Here is a 17,308-nt window from a genome sequence, read left to right as displayed (position 1 = left end):
TGGACATCACAACTAGTTAAATGCGTCATCCATGCAGCAAAGCTTTCATTTTAGTTTGATCAATTCCGCATGGAATCACTGGAACCGATGTAAGGGAATCAAAGGGCAAAAGCACCGAATCAGTTGAAACAAATTAAAAGGGAATTAAAGGGCAAAAGCTAAGCTGACGAAGAAATGTATGGGAACTAGCTCTCCCGATATAGTGTAGGTACGGTTACGGTATAATGACTGCTAACTAAATGATACTTAACAATGGAACTGACAGCAACCAAATGATACCAAATCAAAAACCTGTGCTAGAACACATGATGTCAAAATTAGGAGATCGTCATCACTATCAAATTGTCAAAACCCAGGGTGAATCGCATTGGTTTGGTTGGTTTTCAATATTTCTTTTAACATGATTCTCTTTCAATGGCTAAGACTATTCTTTTCTCAAATCAAAGGATACGACACAACAATTTCCCCTAACACCAGGAAAACTAAAGTTGGGGAATCCACCTATTCACGGAGTCAGAGAACAAAAACAAATAAGGAAATTTGAACATCATCTGGGCTTGCTATAACATTCAAGACTTGCAATGCCAAAAAATGAGGTCTGTCTAAAGATGAATTTTGACAGTTAATGACACAGGTGTGCCATCATTGGAGGAGTTGACTGCCGTAGTCGGTATTGAACTTATCGTACCGGTGAGCATGGAGATGCGCAGAGGGCCTCGTGTTTTTCAAAGCTACCTCAATATCTTCTGGTTTGATTGGTCCGACCTTGGGCAGGTCTGCAACACATGATCAATTATTCAGTACAACATCTACGTTTTGAAGGAATTAAGTCCGTCTCAAACATGATTCCAGGAAGCAATTCCCTTGAATAGTTTTCCGAGAGCAAAAATAAGGGTGGAGGCTTATGCATTTACGAGATGGGTATATTTTCATAAGCAAAGATAATGAAGGTAAAAGTAAGAACTTAGGATGTCAGGTCTATTAGAGAATAGCAGCAACCTCCGATAGTTTTGTTTAATCCCATATGATGGCAAAGCCATTTTACAACTTGTCACATCTGAAGTGAACTCAGAAGAGTGGATCATAAGTTTTATTTGTCTTGTATATCTTTAATTTCAACATCTCTTTTGATTTAGTGACTTGATTCTATTGTACTAGCATCCCAACCTCATTTTTGCTTAATTTGTAGCCTTCGTCTAACGATTTATTTTTACCTTAGGTTGGCAGTCTATGGTTGAGGGCTTAACGCTTCAAAGGTACTGCTTCAATTCCTATGGCATCTTTTAGGTGGAGGCTTTGGTCAATAGCTTTCTCTTTCAATCCATGATAACAGGGACAGATGTGTATGGGGACACGTGGGTTCACATGCCCCCACTCGAAACTAAAATAATATTGTTGTATTGTTGTATATTTAGCTTATTTAAGTGTCCTACTATATAAACGTACACACTTCTATATATCTCAAAAATAAAGATATATAATTAACTTTACGCTTCGATTTCGTTGTATGGTGCATTTATACTTACTGATTTACAAATTGTTTGTCTATTTGGAACCATACTTTCTTGATTCTCTTAAACTTTTAAGAGTTGGGGCGAAATCTCTTTAAAAACAGTCATTAATAAAACAATCTTGATCATTCTAAAAACTTGTAGATGTTCATATAAAACATACTCTAAAAATTTTGTTCTAAGATTTTGCGCTCATTTTCATCAGATAATTTTATCAAAAGTATGCAATATAAAATTTTGCAGTCTATAGGACATGTTTTAATTTTGTATGATCTTATTGTGGGTGACTAGAAAAATAAATTTTCACCAATATGATCAGTAAGGTGTCCCCACTAAGCTAGATTTCTGAATCTGTCCTGCATAAGAAGAGAGGAATTTCAAAAGGCTCCACTATTCTCCATCTCTATTACGACTATTCGGTGGTATAAGAAGAATTCATGCAATTAATCCACTCATACTTCCATATAAGATACAAAATCTCTACCATGTCAAACCTAGAATTGGTAACAGATCTAGATTCTAGACATGAGCGTGGGAACAAGTGAAATATGCATTCCCTGTTTCTCAGGTAAAAGAACTTTGAGAGATGAGTCTATCAACCGCCCATGTGCGCTTCACAAAAGCAGTCATTGTGCCTAAAAAACCTCTACCAAGGGAAGAAAAAAGAAAAGAAAAGCATTAATAAACATTAAAGAAGAGGGATCAAATCAGAAAAAATCGGTATTAGAGTGTGACCGTATTCACTGTGCATCAACATTAATGGAATTATCTGAGTACCATGCGTCTTCTTTTGTTTGGTTACCCGGTAGCTCGACAGTTGATACAACTTTACTATAATTTTTCCACTGACAGTACATTGCTTTTACTGGTAATTGGGCTGAAACACACCTAACCATGTTTTCTTTGGCAAATAAAACTAACAGATTTATTGCATGTATTCGAAAATGAGCACTACGATATCAGCAGATGGCGATGGTGGGGATCTAAACTTATGCAAACAAACATGTTTCAATCAACTCTACGATTCCATTGTGTTTTAAAGATTATTAAAACAAGAACTCTTCCTAGTTGCATATGGAGTCCGGGTGGCATACTCCTAGGTTCCATTTCTTTCCTACTCCAAAACTGATTAAAAATACCTTAGTTAATCCTACTAAATTGACTGGATAAATGCTCTGTTTAATAAGCAAATCCTTGGTTCAATTAGATTTTCTGCACCAAGCCACCAACATTGAAAAAATCACTCAGCAAATTTTGAACATTATATAGCTTGGTGTGTGTTTCAGTAAGCACGTGACTTAGCTCCTTATGAGTGGTTTTATTATAATTTACTTTTTCTTTTAGTTTCTTTCCTGAATCATATGTGTCATCTCATTCACCACTTGCCAATGAGAGAAATTTCAAGAATTAATGAATTTTGTATGTTAAAACAACCATCTCAATACCAATTGGCAATGAGCGGAGAGACGCCCATGCTCATATACTAGGTTTGGAGGTTGTATTTAACCAATGTGGGACAACCTCTAATACTCTCCTGCATGTGCGACCCCTGACTCGCACGTGGTGAGGTAAGCAAATGATTCAACACCTATAACAACAATCAACTATTGACGACAAACAAAGGGGGGACCAACCATCAACAACAAATAGTCTTGTCCAAAAGCCTCCGAAAACCTAGCTTTGATACCATGCTAAAGCATCCAACTCAATACCAATTGGCAATGAGTGGAGAGGCCGCCCATACTCATATACTAGGTTTGGAGGTTATATTTAACCAATGTGGGACAACCTCTAACACTGTATATAAGTAGTATAAACAAAGTGAAAGCAGTTCATAATGTCTCATACCATCCTCAGGCACCACTTCGTGGCTTTCTTCAAGAACAGACATTAACCGTCTCAGGGGCTGCATGGCAGTTTCTTTGCACACTAGTCGAATGTCGGAACCTGAATAGCCTTCAGTCTTCTCCACCAATAAATCATAGGGAAGCTTCTCCTCATCAGAAGGTGATGGCAATAGTTCCTCAAACATGGCTCTTCTTGCTTCTGGCTCCGGAAGAGGTACAAGAATCTTTCATAATAGTCAAAGAAGAATAATCAAATAAAGACAATTTAAAGGTTCCAATCATCTCATTGGTCAAGGGAAGAGTATCTCCAAATAAATCTTCTGATTTCAAATTCTCAAAGTGAGAAAGCTGTAGAATCGATGCACACATTTCTAGCCCCCATACATTCTACTCCACGAGCTAGTGAAGCTATTGTTACAAACCAAAAGCTGAAGCGACTTTCTAGAAGGATACCCGGTCCTTTGAAAGTAAAGCAATATTGTTCCCCAGTTAATTTTAATATAAAGAGATTTAAGGAAGTGAGTTCATCAACGTTCAGTGGGCATGCTAATAAACTTAAATAGTTATGCCAAAAAGCAGTTTGTATTCATAGCACAGGCAATCCTCTTTGACCCAAACAACAAACAAGTCACTGTCACAGCATAAGGCATACAGACAAGAACAAGAGCATGAGGATTCTATATATGCGATCCGATATTCTTCCATGTTTTTTAACACCTGTGAGCAAGTCAAAGGTCAGTTGACAAAAAGAATAACCTTTTCAATGGGATGCTTTAGGTAAGCTTTTTCTTTTCTGATTACTGGTAGGAATTGCATTAAATGGATCAAGAAATCCCATACAAGAGGACTATCCGTTATGAAGTGGTTAAAGCATCCAACTCAAAACAATTGGCAATGAGTGGGAGGTTGACTCATATACTAGTTTGGATGTAATAATTCGGTTTTGCTAACCTCCGCCCACTAGGCGGAGGATACTACACAAATAACTCCAAACAAGTTTGGATATCAATACATATTTCACGGATTACACTCACAAATATCAATAAACTTTTCACGGATATCAATACATTTTTTACCTATTATCCTCCACCCTAAGGGCGGAGGTTAGCATTTTCCGTAATAATTAGCCATTGTGGGACAAACTCTAACACTCCCTTGCATGTGTGACTCGTGATGTGCACGTGGAGAGGTAAACAAATGATCCATAAGATGGGAATCAAAATAAAAAAAGGTGCACATAAAGCAAACACAACAGGGCAACTATTAGAATAGTCTAGTCTTTGTCCCACATCGGATAGTTGAGTTATGTAATAAATCATTGGATAATATATATAAAGTTCTCGCATGTTAGGGTTATTTAACACCCGCCACCCAGTCGTCAGTGGAAACCCCTGAATCCCGAAATCCCTAGAAACCCTAATTTTGAACTCCAAAACTCCATAGAAAACCTGATTTCAAACTCCAAAAACCCTAATCCAGTATTCATTCCCCTAAATCAGCCCTCACCAACCCACAAAACCCCCTCCACGACCCTCGAAACCTTTCCAAAATCAACACTCGGTGATTTTTTGGTCCCTATAACTCTCCGAAATCACAAATCCAGTGATTTTCGAACCCTAAACCCCTTTGAAATCACATACCCAGTGATTTTCGAACCCTGAAACCTTTCTAATCACATGCCCAGTGATGGTCTCACCTTCAAAAACCCACCTCTCACCTTTGTTTGTCTCCGGCGACCACCTTCAGGCGCCGACAAGCATCACCAGGCCTTGTTTTATGTGATTTCCAGTTCCGTTTGTGGTTGTTCAGATCTGTTCTCTGGTTCTTTTCTTCGCAATATCCTTTAATGTTTCTCTCGTCCTGGTAACTTCCCATGTTATTCTTGTCCAGTAGCTATATCATGTGGTGTATTGGTTGTTGTGGTCACTGTTTCATTGATCACGTGTTCCTTGCAGCTGTTGATGGAGTTATTGTTGAGTAACTATCGTTTTTAATGGTGTTGGTAATCATGTTGGTGTTGCTTGATAGTTGAAGTTGTTTCATTGGTTATTCAAAAAGGAGAAGGAAGGCAAATTGGTGTCGCCTGGCCTTGAACCGAAGACCTTCAGTGTGTTAGACTAAGTGATAACATTCATTGGTTATTCTTTCCTGATTATTGGTTGATTGATTAGTTGTTGATTGACTTGTTGCCTCTCCACTGTCCGAAAAAAATGTCTACAGAAGAGTCTAAGTCTGCTTCTTGTTCTACTATTACTGGTAGTTCGTCCAGTTCTTCATGGTTTCGGGAGAGGTTGTTTATTATTATCTAGGTGAGATACAATATAAGTAGGACAAAGGCCTTGTCCTTTCTTGTCCCACGTATCAGACACGGGTAGCTGAGGATGCCCGCATTCGATCTGAGTTATGGAATAGTATAGAAGAACATATTGCTAGCACGTTGGTCTTCTTACCTACAGCTAAACAAGTGTGGACACAGGCCGAAGAGATGTATTCTGGTGTTAACACTATACGTCGCACATACGATCTTCATCAAGTCCTTTTCTATCTCACAGAGTAACTTATCTTTGGAGTCTTATTATGCTAAGTTTTGTGGTATTTGTGAGGAGCTTAATATTTGTGAGCCAATTTCCTCTGATGTTCAGGTTATTGGGACTAGCGCGAGCATATGCAAGTTGCTCAGTGTACTCAGTGTATCTCTGGTGTATCATCCTCTTATGGTTCTGTTAGTAATCAGCTCTTGGGTTCTTGAGATCTACCTTCTCTCACTGAGGCATTTAGTCGCCTTCATAGTCTTCTGTGTTTGTGTCTGCGCCATCTCTTGATCATTCAGCCTTAACTTCTGGTTTCTAGTGATTTTGGTCCTTCATTCAGCCATGGCTGTGATTCTGGGTTCAGTGGTTGTGGTTTTGGCCGTGGTTTGGTGGTCGTGACTTTGGTTCTGGTGCTCGTGGGGGTCGCATGTCAGGGGGAGTTGGCCATGGTTGGGGCCGTGGTTCCAGATCGTGTACTCAGTGTGGGGGAACAAATCATACGATAGAGTCTTCCTCTGAGCTTCATGGTTTTCCTCAGGCTCATTTTGTTGCTACTTCTGAGGATGTTGAGTCACTTTCTCATACTGTCAATACTGTGGTGACTATTTTTGCCAAGGAGTATAAGTGCCTTGTGTCAAATCAGGTTTCATCCTCCATTGCTACGCTCAAGTCCCTACGTTGCTTGTGTTGCATCTTCTCATTCTTCCAACCCAAGGGCTATTGATTCTGGTGCTTCAGATCACAAACATGACTGGTACTTCTACTATCTTTTATGGTCGCCGGTTGGTAAACCATCTCGTGTTACCTTAGCTGATGGTTCAACCACTGAGGTTACTGGTTTAAGTTCTGTTCCTGTCACTTCCTCTTTTTACTTTGGACTCTGTATTACATGTTCTTCATTTTCCATTTAATCTTATGTCTGTTAGCAAACTTACGAAGTCCTTAAACTGCTCCGTCACATATTTTCCTCATGGTTGTGTGTTTCATGATCTAAAGACGGGAAGGAAGATTGGTGGGGGTACTAAACGTGGAGGCCTATATTACTTTACCGATGACATTCATTCTCAATAAGTTTCTCTTCAGTCGTCGGTGTCACCATATCAACATCATTGTCGTCTGGGTCATCCATCGCTTCGAACTTTGAAATGGCTAGTGCCTCCAATTGGCAATGAGTGGAGAGGCTACCCTAAGTTTATATACTAGGTTTCGAGGAAATAGTTAACCAATGAGGAACAAGCTCTAACAATAATTACAGGAAAGATAATGCGAATTAGCCACACAAAAGGATACCCGTTTCTCAAGGCGCCGGAGCATGGCTGCATCTAGTTCCCAAGGGAGGTTTGTTGCCGCCAAAACAAAAACAAGGTCATCTGTGCGGGTCAAACCATCCATCTGCAATTTAATCCAGCCTATCAATTTTCTAGAAACTACAAATGAAATCGTCCTTTAAACCGGATAAGAAGAAACAATAACACTGTACACAGTGAAGTTTCTACATCATCATTCCCATTTTTAATATTCTTGCCAATAGACTTTCTGATTTGGAGATAAATAAGCAAGGCCAAAAAAAAAACAGACTGGGGGAAGGGTTTTCTACCAAAAGATTCTCATGTAATTACGTGCAATGGCATGCCAGTATACATGGATTTTATGTATATTGATGCACTGGTAGGTCCAAATACGACCTGAATAAGTAGTTCAGTTTTCAAACGCCTGCTTGCTTCATGCTCACTACGTCCTTCACCACGTTGAGTAATGATTGCATCTATTTCATCAAGAAATATTGTAGAAGGTGCGTGATGCCTAGCAAGCTCAAATAAAACTTTCACTAACTTCTCTGAATCACCTGTAATGTATACAATGCAAAATGCCATACCGTAAGATACCAGCATAGAATGCTTTCCCAGAACAAAAGTTATAGCTTGAGTGCAGATGCAATGTTTGCTAAACCATAAGAGAGCTTAAACTGTTCAACCATGTTACCAATAACTTCAATTGTGGGGATCATCCTATCAACTAGTGGCTTGAGTATTACTCTTTCCATCTCATTTTGTATGTCGATTTTCGACAATCGGACCTTTGAACGGATCAAAAAATGTATTTCGTGAATAATTTTTTAAATCAGTTCCACCTACTAAAAATTAATTCAGATCTTTTTGAAGCTGAAAACCAAGTATTCCAAAAATGCATTATTGGGTAAAGTCGCTTTACCCCCTTGTGGTTTAGGCATCATGCAGATTTCCTCCAGGACTTGTATACTTTACCCCATAATCCACTCATGGTTTTCTTGCGCAATGCTCACGCGTCACTCTGCTAACAACAAACTAAGAAGTCTGAAATACACCTCTGTTGAATCCATTTACTCCCATTCTTCAACCTTTTGTATCTAACACACACACACTCTCTCTCTCTCTCTCTCTCTCTCTCTCTCTCTCTCTCTCTCTCTCTCTCTCTCTCTCTCTCTCTCTCTCTATATATATATATATATATATATGCATTACATATATGTATATGTACATAAATATGAACTTATAAACAATGGGGCCGATTCAAGGGAAACAACATTTAACACAACTTTTGACACAAAATGTAAAAGAACCTTGTGTGGACCCATTTTGGAGTCCCAAGCAAATGATCATAGCCGTTCAATTTGTTTAGAACATGTTTCTAAGGGTTCCCATAAAAAATCAACTCATTCGAATATCGGTAAGGGCTAATAATCAACTCATTCGCATGTCGGTAAGTGCTTGATCAAGTCATTCATTTTTTTCCCTGTCAAATTCATGTGTGTGTGTCGGTAAGTGCCTCCGATTATATTTTGTGTCAAAAGTTTTGTTAAATGCTTGAACCGGCCCCATATGCACACACACACACACACATGTAATAACAAATGCACTTGCTTAAAGGCACATGAAACTTTGAGTAAACAACATTATTTTCCCCTAAAAATCCTACTAAAGCTTGCCTGTTAAAACACATTTCACATAGGGCGCATTGATAGGTGCATAAATGTACTCATTTATCCTCCCTTACTTAGTACTTATTGGTCGGTTCTTGTGCTTAATTGGTAATTATTATTATCTTTTTGGTCATTTACATTGAATCATTAATTTGCAGAAAAATAATAATAATAGTTCATATTTCGGCCATTGGTTTCGCAAAGTGCAAAGTCAGATTTTATTTGGCATCAAAGCAGATCTTGCAGTCCAATTAGTTCACGTGAGCTGAATTTTATAACCAACCAAAGACATTGAACAAAGCCCATGATGAAATTGGCGTAGCATTTATTGGGAGGAGAACATTATAGAACGATTGCGATTGGGCCTCATGAATTGGATTCCCACGGTCCTTGTTGTTTTACAATTGAAATTGGTAGGAAACATTACACGGTCCTTGTTGTTTTACAATTGAAATTGGTAGGAAACATTACAATTTAAACATGTCTTGGTGGGCCCCAAAAGAATTGTTTCTTAGTTAGTTTGACTAAGAGTTGGACCAGAGAAAGGAATTTGGGTTTCCTAAGTCAATTCTCGGCAGGGCTTATATAAAGAGAATGGAGGGTATGGAGGGTTTGCTTTGGGGGATCACGACATCCAAGGAGGAGAACAGAACAGGTCTACGGCAAAGTATCTCGATGTCTTCCACTTCAACGGCCAGCTAAACCCCTTCATCTAGGGAGAGGATGAAGCCTCACTCCAAGTAACCGTATTTTTGTATAGACTAGGGTTTTTATTCCAATTGGATTATGTGTTCAATAACTCCTTTCATGAATTCAATGGAATGGTTTTGATTCTTTCAACATGTTGAGTATTTGTATTCCAGACTTTCAAATTCCGTTCACATAATGGTTTTCACATGATGGCATTACAGTGAGTGTGGTTGAAATTGAAATTGAATAGTGCAGATCCTTTCCGTGTCTTGAAAAAGAAGTGAAAGTTGAATGAAATGGGAAGGGCACTAGCTTATGAATAAAAGAAGATTAATGAAAGGAGGAGGATCGTTACTACATGGTTGGATGATGTTAAAAGGACTAGGAGAGATAAGGTGAAATTGAATTGATGTTAAGGGGACACACATTGTATATAGTATACTGTTGGAACTTGCAATCCATAATTTTCTTATTAATTGGGGATGCATGCATGTCTAGTAAGATACATGATATTAGTAAATGTTATCACATTGGTATATGTAAGGTCATCATGGGACTAGTGATTCATTCTCTTGATTCACCTATGTAGTCCTATAAAAGAACATCTTATGTTATGGTTTTAGACATCGAAATAATTCAGAAGTATCTTCAATTCATATAATACTAGTAAGGTTCTCTGGTAAAGTTCTAGTTCAACAGGAGCTCTGTAGGGCTCTGCCCTACATCTCAAAAAAACATCGTTGTTTCTTTCTTTTAATATTTGCTTCCGCTGCCCCCAAAAATTCCAACATATACTTGCCCCATTTGAGTTGTTTAGTAATAGTTGCCTACTCTTTGACACTTGCATACTTTAACCTAAGCTTGATACATTATCCCGCACCTAATGCTATATCCTTGAATAATGTTCTATTTGATCTTAGGGGTGTTGGGGTGTGGATTGATGGATTGAGATGATTCCAATACTTGGTGTTTGTTCATGACACTATGTGTCTACCATATTAAGCGTTCTTTTCGTCTCATAATGTGCAGTATATCTTGATTGTCTGATGCATAACTTCCACCACCACATTGAGAGTTTATAATGCACCTTGTTTCAAGTGATTTTTTTTTTGTGAGTGCATGACGTGGTGAGGATTGAAGTTGAGACTCGGTCTGGAGAGAGTGGTTAGTCATTACACATGAGATTGAGGCCCATATCCACACAAGGTAGGCATAGGTGCCATGGTTTATTTCTTGATTTGATAGCATTTGGAACTATTTTTGCCTTGATACACCAATGAGTTCAATGACAAGTATCGGGTTCCATGTGGAAGGGATCCTTGGTGCTTGTGGGTGTTCACAGCTAATAACCCTCGTGAGACTTCACTCGTTCTATCACCGGAGCTCCCGGGGGTTACAAAAGATCTATCCTTTAATTTGCTTACTTTAGTTGCTTTTATTTTATTTTATTTTGCTTTGCTAGAGACTAATAGAGTGTAAGTGGGAGTGTGATAGATGCATAAATGTACTCATTTATCCTCCCTTACTTATACTTGTTGGTCGGTTACTTATGCTTAATTGGTAATTATTATTATCTTTTTGGTCATTTACATTGAATAATAATTTGCAGAAAAAAAGATAATAACAGTTCATGTTTCGGCCATTGGTTTCGCAATGTGCGAAGTCCGATTTTATTTGTCGTCAAAGAAGAGCCCGTGGTCCAATTAGTTCATGTGAGCTGAATTTTGTACGCAACCAAAGACATGAACAAAGCCCATGATGAAATTGGCTTAGCATTTATTCGGTGGAGAACATTATAGAACGATTGGGATTGGGCCTCATGAATTGGACTCTCCTCGTGGTTTTAAGATTGAAATTGGTAGGAAACATTGCAATTTAAACATGTCTTGGTGGGCCCAAAAAGAAATGTTTCTTAGTTAGTTTGACTAAGATTTGGACCAGAGAAAGGAATCTGGCTTTCCTAAGTCAATTCTCGGCAAGATTTATATAAAGAGAATGGAGGGTTTGCTTTGGGGGATCAAGACATCAGAGGAGGAGAAGGGTGGTCTAACCCCTCGTCTAGGGAGAGGATGAAGCCTCACTCCAAGTAACCTTATTTATGTATAAACAAGGGGTTTTATTAGAATCGGATTATGTGTTCAAGAACTCCTTTCATGAATTCAATGGAATGGTTTTTAATTCTTCCAAAATGTACAAGATTCAAACATCATATTGGAGATCACTCATATCCAAGAGCCTTATTTTCAGGCATACAAATCAAAGAACCTAGAAATCAGGTTCTCCCATATTTCACTTACATATATACTCACTGAGGAGTAATTTGTATATGAGATTGTATATATTTCCCTCAATCTTCTTGTTAGATTTGTAATAGTCCAGATATTCTAAGTGAGTGTTAAGGTGTTAAACACTTGAGAGCTTAGAGCCAAACAAGGTGATTATTTTGGTGAGGTTTTTTATTAGGAGTTTGGTGTACAATTTTAAGGGTTTGCTAGCTCCTCGGGAAAGCTAGCGTGTGTAATCCATATTTGCAGAATAGTAGGATCTCAGTCAACGCTTGAGTGGAGTAGGCTAAGCTTTGCCAAACCACTATACATCTTGTATTTGATCTCTCTGTCCCTACTCTTTTATTTTCCGCATTAAATTTTGCATTTAGTTTTCTCTTATTAATAGACCGCTTAATCTTGCTCATTGCTTGAATTAGTTGCTTAGCTATCCCCCTCTAGGTTGCCTTTTGGGTAACAAAAAGTTCTTACATTTGCTCTCACCAAAATTTCATTCTCTTTCGATTTTTAACTTCATAAGTTGCTTTTTGAAAAAACTTCAGGGATCGCTAAATTTACCATTTTGGAATGAAAATGTACCTTGCTTCAGAACGTGCGTACCAAAACATAACTCATTTGAGTATAGCTTTAGAAACTATAAAGCTCAGATTCCTTGTCTATACTTGACATCCTGTCTGACATTCCACTCTCCTATAAACCTACTGAGAAACATCATACACGGACGCCATTAATCTATGCATGCAAGGCAAGCCATCAGCAATTTTTAACTTATGTCTTATTATTTATAAAGTCATGTGACCAAACTTAAATGTTCCCCAAGGCAAGAAATAAGAATAAATAACACTATCTTATAAACATAAACCCTGTCTAAGATATAAATATGCACACAAACACGTTGTATACAAAACATAAAAGGTAACCAACTAAATGTGAAATTAATCTAATTTTAGGAGAAGTTCTCAATAGGACTTACCACGCCATTTGCTGACTATAGATGATGCTGAAATATTAAAAAAGGTGGTATTGCACTCGGTTGCAACAGCCTTTGCAAGCATAGTCTGCAAGATAGAGAAGAGCAATTGTTTTCCTTTACAAAAAATACCAGAAAGGACATTTAGAAGAATTATCGTAACAGAGGAATCCACAAAGGAAACCAAAACAATACGCCAACATTACTTCCACCTATGACGTAACGAATGTTTTGTTTTTCTTTTCTCCTGAATTCAACTCAAAGAAAACTAGTAGTTCTAGTGGTGTGCAGAAAATTGCCCATCGAATCACCGATATAAGTTTGGCTAGAGGGCAAGCCGAAAGCTTATGGTTCCATAGAGGTTACTCTGAGGCTACCCTATTAACAGACTGTACCAACCATAGTGACATCAAGCTGAAAAAGACACTTCATGAGAAATAGCTGAAAAGTTTAGTGACATCAAGCTACAGCAGCTGAAGCAGGAAAAATTAGGAAACCTTTCCTTAAGGTGCCTATGAGTGGATTCTGCAGTGGGTTTTGGTTTATAAAAACTCGTTCGGGTTTTTCTTTAACATGAAGAAAGTCTCTAGGGTTTTTAGAAAGAGAATATACATCATGTAATGATTTAAAAATTGCAGGTCGTAGATTATTGAATTAGCTGCAATGATTTATGGACAACAGCTATTTTATCGTCTTAGGTGTATAGTTAATGGTCAAATGAACAAGAAAAGAGTTGGGATCATTTTGGCTTCACTGGCTATGGTTTTGGGGATGAGAAGGGAACTGCCCTTGGGGTAGTGAAAAGAATCCGTGAACTAAAGCCATTGCTGAGTAGAATACGAGAGAAATAACAGCTTAACCTTAAAATGGTCAAGGAAAATTTCACTACTAAAGCCATTGCTGAGTAGAATAGGAGAGAAAAAACAGCTTAACCTTAGAATGGTTAAGCAAAATTTCACTACACTCCACACTAATGCAAACACCAAATTAACACAAACATCAATTATACAGATATCCATGGACTATCGTACAAATCCTACACTAGAGAATTTGACAAAGAAATGGGAATCTAATATAATAAACTTAAACCAGCAAAATATTGTAGACCTACCAAAAAACACATAAGAGGCCTAAAACGTCATGTTCCTGGACTTTAAAGTTTAATGTATGGAGCAGCCCATTTTGGACACTCAACACTTGAGTGAAAATATAATTCGATTTTACATTTAACTGTGCATAAATATTCGTACCATATTATAGATGGAAAACTCAATTACTTAGGATATTTGTTCCTCAAAAGAGAAGAAATATATTTAGCAATAAGACTATTATAGGATGTCACGTGTCATCAGACATAGGAACTAGATGAATCTGGGACATATGCAGCCGACCATGCGAGCTGAAGCTTACTAGTATGATTCAAATGGTGACTCCTGGGGTTTAGGTCACAAACAAAAGGATCAATTTGAAGAGAATGGCTTCGAAGCTATAGAGATATAACTAGGGACTCGAACATGTACAGCAAATGGAGGAGAGTTCAATTGACCAACATGTAGCAACAAAATTACCCATACAAAACTTCTGGAATACATTCCTTCCCCATATGATTGATACCCCACCTCCGCCCAGGGACCAACACAGAATTTCAACGTAAGGTAAGCAAACATATTGAAAACTAGCAGATGCTTGTGCCTAAAAGCATGTAGGAACGTATTATAGTCTCGACTTTCTTAGAATAGGGTTTAGTCTTTAGTCTTTATCTCACATCGGCTAGTTGAGTTGCTAGTTGAGTTATGTAATATGTCACTCCATAATATAAATAAAGCTTTCTTATGTTAGGGTTAATTAACACGCTATACACCTTTAACTCTCCCAAACATCATGGTATCAAAGCCCCACCTTAACCCTAATCCTAAACCACCACAACCCTTACCTTTCCAACTAACCGCCACTTCCGTTACCGTACACTATCGCAGCCACCATCACAAGAGTCAAAACCCTAGCCCACCTTCGTCATCCACCATAGCCCATCCCGAAACCTCTCACCTGTAAATCTGTCAATCAAAACCCTAAATCTCATGAAACCCAGCCAGAAACTCCATGAAACTCAAAACCCTGACCTAGTACTTGTATACCCTCGAAAACCAGCGGAAACCCTAAATCGACCCTCGAAACTCACGATTGACCTTCGAAAACCCTAAATCAACCTTTGAAATCCCTAATCCCTATTCGAAATCACCTAAATTGAGTTTGAAATCACCCAAATCTTGTTCAAATCAACTCTAAAGCTTCAAAACGTGTTTGACAGACCCCAAATGAGTGTGAAATAACTCAGATTGAGTTTGAACAGGCCCTATATCTCGGATTCTGGGCTCGCTTTCTACTGATCTCACCATTGAGGTGTGGGAAATCGTTTTGTGTGATGTTCTGTGCTTGCTTCAAGGTATTGGATATACAGAGGATTCGTTTCAGGTTCCATTTGCTATGTTTATCAAGTTCTGTCTCTGCTGTTGATATCGATCTCTGTTTCTAATGTTGATATGGAGTCTCGGGCTACTCCGATGGATCTGCAGATCTATGGTATGTACATTTGATTAAAGCAGTGAACTAAACTCAAGAGTTGGTGTTGTTGCTGTTGTTTAGTGTCCTGTTAATGCTAGTGGTTGTTTCGGTGATTTGTTAGTTGCTAATTTTGTGGCTGATCTTAGTTCATGGTTGTTGTGATTGAGGCCTGATAGTTGTTTCGTCTGTTCGGTAGTTGGTCAGTTAGTTGGTTTTTCTTGCTGGTTGTTGCGTTTGTTTGGAGTGGGTTTGCATTTATATTGAAGGAGGTTCCCACAATTTGTGAGTTGTTGAGTTTCGTTTGGAATGGCTTCTAGTTCAGTTCCTCTAGTTGTTGCTTAGTTACCTTCTGGCACAACTAGGACTTTCTCCCGTAAGTCAAGGCGAGATGGTCGTGGTAGTTCTGGTCATGGCAGCCCTAATATTAGCCGCAATTCTGGTCGAGGTGGTCGTACACTAGGTGCAGGCAATCGCAATCATAGTCGTGGTTGTGTTCCTCAACATTGCACTTATTGTAATGGCAACAATCATACAGTTGATTATTGTTGGGATCTTCTCGTTCTTCTATTCCTTGGGTTATTGATTCGGGCGCATCTAATCATATTCAGTCCATTGATAAACGATGGGTCTACCACTCATATTACTGGTTTGGGTTCTGTTCCTGTTACTTATTATCTGACTTTGGAATTCATATTGCATGTTCCTCGTTTTCATCAAATCTTTTGTCGGTTAGTAAACTTACCAAGTCTTTGAATTGCTCTATTACATTCTTCCCTAATAGTTGTGTGTTTCAAGATCTCAAGACGGGGAGGAAAATTGAGGGCGATGCAAAATGTGGTGTACTGTATTACTTAACGGATGATATTCACCTCAGCTCTGTTGCTCTTCAATCAACATCATTGTCGTCTTGGTCATTCATCCCTTCAGAACCTTAAACGACTAGTACCTTCATGCAGCAGTGTTGAGGCTTTTTGCCCTGTGAGGACTTGAGGATTGTGAGTTTAGTAAACATCATAGAGTGTCATTTCATCCTAGAGTTGAGAGTCATGTGTCGCGTCCTTTTCAGTTAGTACATTCGGATATTTGGGGTCCCATTCATGTTCTCAATGTTTTTGGTTTTCAGTATTATGTTATTTTTGTCGATGATTTCTCGTGTCACATATCTTTTTCTTATGAAAGAGATATCAGAGTTGTCTTCTATATTTAACTCATTTTACACAAAAACAAAGACTCGGTTTGATACTTGCATTTGTATATTTTGTTCAGATAATGCACGTGAATATTTTCATAATACTCTTTCTCATTATTTTGACAAACTGCACTGCACTCGGACTCCACAACAAAATGGGGTTGCTGAACGCATAATCTGGCATTTATCAAAAGTTATGCGTGCCATGTTAATTCAAATGCAGTCTTACTGGAGTGATGTTCTAACAGCTTGCTACTTGATCAACCACATGCCATCCACCGTCCTTGGTAGTCAGATACCTCACACAATTTTCTTTCTTGGTCATCCTCTTTACACCTTACCCCCCTCGGGTGTTTGGGTGCACGTGCTATGTTCATGCAATGGATTCTAGTCAGAAAAAACTTGACCCCCGATCAATCCGGTGTGTATTTATCAGATATTCACGCACTTAGAAAGGGTATAAGTGTTATTCACCCTATCTTCGTCGTCATGTGGTGATGTCACATTTAATGAGTCATTGCACTTCTTCTCAGGTACACTCACTCCAGTTAACTCACCTGAGGCTGAGTCTGTATTTCCTATAGTTGTTCCTCATGTGAAACCCTTGCAGGTGTATGTTCATCGACAAAGAGTGTTAACAGCCCCACCAGTGCCTGCCCCCACACCTCCTCTGTCTAAAGATCCTGTCGGTTCTCCTTTGTCACACTCCATTGATCTTCCTATTGCCCTCCGTAAAGGTACTTGTACTTGCACTACTTGTCCCA

At 38.5% G+C, this 17,308-nt stretch overlaps 1 protein-coding gene across 3 annotated transcripts in view; it reads right to left on the bottom strand.

Annotated features, from left to right (window-relative positions):
• Positions 1-306: 306 nt before the first annotated feature.
• The window catches only part of LOC131315791 (uncharacterized), a 30,041-nt gene continuing 13,039 nt past the window's right edge, over positions 307-17,308 (bottom strand). For all 3 annotated transcript variants that reach the window (XM_058344983.1, XM_058344982.1, XM_058344984.1), the window contains exons 7-11: positions 12,797-12,881; positions 7,575-7,735; positions 7,180-7,281; positions 3,360-3,582; positions 307-776 (exon numbers count right to left, since the gene is read on the bottom strand). In XM_058344983.1, the coding sequence (XP_058200966.1) occupies positions 643-776; positions 3,360-3,582; positions 7,180-7,281; positions 7,575-7,735; positions 12,797-12,881 (705 nt within the window). In that variant the 3' untranslated portion in view covers positions 307-642. The remainder of the gene's footprint in view (positions 777-3,359; positions 3,583-7,179; positions 7,282-7,574; positions 7,736-12,796; positions 12,882-17,308) is intronic.

This window comes from Rhododendron vialii, chromosome 2a, assembly GCF_030253575.1.
Source record: "Rhododendron vialii isolate Sample 1 chromosome 2a, ASM3025357v1".
Classification (NCBI taxonomy): Eukaryota; Viridiplantae; Streptophyta; class Magnoliopsida; order Ericales; family Ericaceae; genus Rhododendron; species Rhododendron vialii.
Note: the sequence above shows the minus strand (reverse complement) of the source record. Positions and strands in the feature narration are given on the sequence as shown.